The following is a 5,294-nucleotide window of genomic DNA, read 5'->3' as shown; positions in this document are numbered from 1 at the left end:
TTTATTGGCTATCTACTATACCCAAGCCTGGGCTAGGGGCTGGAGATGAGCAAAAAAGAGGACCAGAGCTCCTGTTTTTGTGGAGCTTACAGTCTCCCGGGCAGCAGACTGAAATCAAACCATCCTCCCCTTCTCTATGCTACACAGATACAGACAAAACAGTGTGCACGGTGTCCGCACACGTGACCTCAGGCTACAGTCCCCCTGCCATGTAGGGTTACTTTAGGGTCATTTGGGAAATCACACAATAGGATTCCAGTCCTCAGAACACCTGCCAGGGGGCCTTGTACGTGTCCATGGTCTTGTCCGCCTATAGCTGGCCTCACTTGTCTCCCATTTGTCCCTCTACCCACAGCCCATAAAACTACTCAAAAGATGCCCTCCACCACTCTGGCTGGTGGCGCCCACCACCAGAGTGCCACGCCGATAGCCTGCCCTGAAGTGCAGCCCGGGGGCCAGCCACGAGCACTACAGAAGCAGGCAGAGTTTCACCCAAACTGTATTTCTGAGACCTAAACAGGACCAAGGATCTCCCATCTGATGCCCCAGCACCCACTTCCTCCCAGACAGTCGGTCTCACTGTGGCCTGCCTGGGATCAGCACGCATCCCCCAACACACCAACACTCACACACACACACACACACACACACACACCTAGAAACAGTCATTCTTCTAACAAATATGTGCCTTGCCCCTTAGTGCCAGGATTGCTCTAGACTCGGGATACAGTGAACAATGAGGCAGGCACAGGCCCTGCTCCCTTGGACCACACATCTCTCAGTAGTCACACAGACAACCCATAAGGGCCAGGGCAAACCAGGTGAGGGGCCTTTAGAGTGGGGTAGGTGGAGAACTAATTCATAATAGTGGTGTTGGGGAAGGCCTCCTTGAAGAAATGATGCTTGAGCAAAGGCCTAGAGATGAGTGGGCCTTTACCAGGGAGAAAAGGATGCAAAGGCCCTGAGGTTGCAAGGCATTTGGTTCAGTGGAGGAATAGAGGGTTGACCAGTATGTCTGGAGCTCAGAGAGTGAGGGTTGCAGGGAGGTGAGACCAGCAAGGTATATGCAGGGGCCAAGCCACCAGGGCCTCATGGTGAGGACGAGGCCTGAGGTCCTTATGCTTAGAGCAGAGGGAGGCATGGCAGGTCTACAGCAAGCCAGGCGACGGGATGTTACTTGGGTTTGGCATGTGGGCTACGTGATGAATCCCTGAGGGGGCCGGGGGCTGAGACACGGAGCCGGAGGCCCCGGGACGATGACACATCCTTTCCCATCAGAGAGCAGGCACAGAGGCACGGGGCTGGGTTGAGACGGACTGACACGAACCCCCGAGACGCAGACAAGGATCACAAACCACCCGCAGGACCGCCCCTGCACCTCTCGCTACCGCAGCCTGGGCGTGGAGGCAGCGCCCGCGGGCCTGAGCGCTCTGGCCCCTGCGCATGGGGCTGGGGCCCGGCCGGCGCAGCAGGTCCCCACGGGCCACACGTCCCGGCCAGCTGTTTCCATGAACTCACTTGGCGTATTTATTAAGCATCAGCCAGGCTGGCGGCCTGTGCGGCGGGGTGGGCGGGCGGCCCGGGGGGGCCGGGTGCTCACTTGTTGTCCACCCACTTGAGCTGCTCCTTGCCGTTGATGGTCACCGACTTGAGCTGCCCGTCCTCCTCCACCTCCACGCGCTCCTGCCCGTTCTCCACGATGCGCTTGGTGGTGACCTTGTGTCCGTTGACCATCTCGGTGGACGACATCACCGACTTGAAGCCCGAGCTGCCGGCGCCGGAGCCGCCGAAGGAAGTGGAGGAGAAGGTGGTGCGGCTGGCCCCGCCGCCGGCCCGGCCCAGGCTGTCGAAGGACGAGAAGGCTTCCATGAAGGCCGGGAACTCGCCGAAGCCGGCCGAGAAGGCCCCCCTCAGGCCGTGGCCCCGGCCTGCGCGGTCACTGTTGAAAGGGACGTCCCAGAAGTCAAAGGAGAAGGGGTCCAGGCCGCCGAAAAACTCGCGGAAAATGTCCTCGGGGTTCCGGAAGGTGTAGCCCGTGGCGAAGGGGCTGCTGTAGGGGGTGCTGGCCCCGCCACCAGCCCGCCAGCTGTCGCAGCCCGCGCGGTCGTACACGGAGCGCTTCTTGGTGTCGGACAGGACCTCGTAAGCCTCGGACACCTGCTTGAACTTCTTCTCGGCCTCCTCCTTGTTGTCGGGGTTCTTGTCGGGGTGCCAGCGCAAGGCCAGCTTTCGGTAGGCCTTCTTGATGTCCTCCGGGGAGGCGCTCGACTGCACCCCCAGCACTTCGTAGTAGTTGGCCATGGCGAGGGGAGGGAGGGGGCGGAGGTGGGGGCGAAGGTGAGGTGGGCACCGGGGCCCAGGGGGCCGGGACAGACTGGGAGGAGGCAGCAGCTGGTGCGGGTCCCTCAGCGGGGGCCTTGCTGGAGTCTGCTGGCTCCAGGCGCGGCTCTGCCCGGGACTTTACCTTTTCATAGTACCAGCTCTCAGGGATGGGTGGGCGCCTCCACTGAGAGGGGTGGGGGGAGGGGGACACTTCCACAGTGGGGCCAGGCCTGGGGCAGACCCCCTGCAGAGCGGAGGCTGGGCCCTTTGTGACATCAGCCCCTGGGCGGGGCAGATCCCAGCCCCAGCTCCGCACCCGCACCCCTGGGCACACTGGCCTGCCCCTGCCAATGACATCAGCCCCTTGGTGGGCAGAGAATTTGGAGCTTGGTCACGCTGGGCCTGTGGGCTGAGCTCTGGGGAGCCAAGGAGCAGAGACAGAGTCAGCCACAGGATCGGGCCAAGGTGGGCAATGCAGGTTGGCGACCATGGTCAGGGGAGGGGAAGGTGGGCTTCCTGAGACATATCCACTTAGCCTGCTGGCTGGGTTGTTGGGGTGGAGTGAGGGGGCCCCAAGTGGGGAATCAGGCAGGCAGGTGGGAGCAGAAGTTCTTTCTTCTTGTGCCCCTTTATGAGGTCAGATCCTCAGAGGTAAGCCCCACAAAGGTAGGCGTGTTCATCAGTGTCTAAGACCATTGTTGAATGAACGAGGCTCAGAGACCTGTAGGAAGTCCTCAAGGTCACATAGCACGTCCGAGAGAGAGAAAGAGAGAGAGAGAGAGAGAGATGCAAGCCCAGCACTGTCTGAGGACTGCAAATTAAAAGAAGCATTCCACTCAGTTCTGGTAAGAAAAATCCGGATTGATAGTAAGTGTGACTAGTGAGTGTAGTGGGGTGAATGGTGGCCCCCCAAAAGCTATGTCCCTGTCCTAATCGCTGGTACCTGCGAATGTGGTCTCATTTGGAAAAAGGGTCTTTGTAGATGTAATTAAATTAGGGATGTTGAGACGATAGCAAGCTGGATTATGTCAGTGGGTCCCCAATCCAATGAAAAGCATCCTTCCGGAGTCACACAGAGGAAGAGGGGGGTGGCGATGCAGCGCAGGGAGAGCCCGCAGTCACCAGAAGCTGGAAGGAGGGAGTGCAGCCCTGCCAACACCTTGATCTTGGACATCTGACCTCCGGAACTGTGAGAGGTTACATTTCTGTTGTTCTAAGTCACCCAGCTTGTGATATATGCCCTGGAAAGCTAGTAAGGTGAGTGAGTTAGAAACCAGGTGTTCCTAGGCATTGACATTTCTTTAATTCTTGCTCCAATGTTAGATCATATTTAGAAATAGCAATTAGCAATACTGATGGATGGCTCTCCCCCTTCCCCCTCCCCCCTCCGGTTAAGACGGAGCACGCGCTGAACTACCTAATAACCCCGCCAGTGAGAAGCAGGGTTTCCTCCTCCTCCTCTCCCCCCAGTGTCTCCCCCCCTTCTTTCTCTTCTTTCTGTAGTCCTCACCCCTCTCTCTATTCGCTCTCTCTGTGTCTCTTCCTTCCGTACTCATCAGTGCGGGTCCCCAGCACCTAGCAGGGGACAGCAGGGTCCAGCCAGTCCCAAACGCCGGGAAGAATGGAAGCAGAACCAGGAGACACTTTGCCAGCCTGACTTAGAGTGACAGACGTGGTCACTCCCGCCCGCCTTGCCAGGAGCAGGACCTGTCCTCCGTCCCCCTGTCCATCCACCCCCGTGGGCTAACACCTAACACATCACTTGGTAGAGGAAATGAACAGCGGGGAGTAAGTCTGCCAGGTGTAGCTACAGATGAAAATGTTTCTGTGTTTTTGTAACTATATTTCCATCACTGTAGTTAGAGACTGTTCTCAACAGGCTTGTGCATTGGAGCTGGGGAAAGCTGCCTCCCCACATCATTCTCCATGATGATCGTGGGGATGGTGCCATGGCGAATAAGGCATCATTACAGTAGTAGAGGTGATTAGGGTAGCGGTGTCAATGTGGAGGCAGTGGTGAGGGTGGAAGTAATTATGGTGATGATAGTGGAGTTGATAATGGCAGAGGATGTTCTGGTGGTGGGGACAGTAGTCATGCTTGCGGTGGAGAGGTAACACGTGGAGGTGACAATGGAGGGGATGGTAGTAATTGGAGACCAGTGGTGGTAGAGGAGGTATTGACAGTGATGGTGGAGGTGTGACCGGGAGGTGATGGAAAGGCTACTGGGGGCACTACGGGGGAAGTTGGTCACGGTGGCGGTGGTCCTGGAGGTGGTGACATTGGTGGCGGTGATGGGGATGAAGGCAGTGCGGTAGTGCAAGTTGCGTGTCGTACAGCCTTGCTTTGGTAACGACCCCGCATCTCGGAGCCTTACGACAGACATTTAGGCCTTGCCCGCTCCACTGGGGCTCCAACTCACAGGTCTTCTCCTTCTGGATCCTAGATGAGGGAGTGCGCTGGTCTGGAACATACCATTCTTGGGGCAGAGAGGACAGGAGTGGGAACTGGGAGAAACGTGGAGTGCCTCTGAAAACTTCTCCCGGGATGTGATGTATGTCACCTGTGCTCATGCCACGTGGCCCAGGCCAGCATCAGTGGGGTGGGGAATGGTACTCCCTTCACGAAGGTTCTACAAGTCTCCAGCAATAGCTGGAGAGGCACGATCCTCTGAGGAAGTGGGCAATACTGCAGTATGTGGCCGGTGATCGTGGGGGTGATGCAGGTGGTGGGATTGGTGGCCCTGGTGCTGCTGGCGACGGCAGTGCGGGTGCTGACGGCAGTGCCACTTGGCTGACAGGAGCCGTGACAGCCATGGAGGGATGCTGACAACAGTGGGAGTCACGATGTGCTCTAGCAACAGTGTGATGCTGACGGTGATGACGTAGCAGGTATGCTGCCCACCTGCCTCCTCGACCGTCTCCTCTGCAGCCTTAAGAGTTAGGGAGGATTTCCCAGAATCCCCTTACCCAGG

The 5,294-nt window shown here is 58.1% G+C and overlaps 1 protein-coding gene across 1 annotated transcript; it reads right to left on the bottom strand.

Annotated features, from left to right (window-relative positions):
* Positions 1-1,564: 1,564 nt before the first annotated feature.
* On the bottom strand, positions 1,565-2,573 carry DNAJB8 (DnaJ heat shock protein family (Hsp40) member B8). The gene has a single exon (XM_002917634.3). The coding sequence runs from the start codon at positions 2,299-2,301 to the stop codon at positions 1,597-1,599; it is 705 nt and encodes a 234-aa protein (XP_002917680.1). The 5' UTR covers positions 2,302-2,573; the 3' UTR covers positions 1,565-1,596.
* Positions 2,574-5,294: the final 2,721 nt, after the last annotated feature.

The sequence above is a fragment of the Ailuropoda melanoleuca genome, chromosome 4 (assembly GCF_002007445.2).
Source record: "Ailuropoda melanoleuca isolate Jingjing chromosome 4, ASM200744v2, whole genome shotgun sequence".
In the NCBI taxonomy this organism is placed as follows: domain Eukaryota; kingdom Metazoa; phylum Chordata; class Mammalia; order Carnivora; family Ursidae; genus Ailuropoda; species Ailuropoda melanoleuca.
The sequence above is the reverse complement of the archived record's forward strand: the minus strand, read 5'-3'. Positions and strand labels throughout refer to the sequence as shown.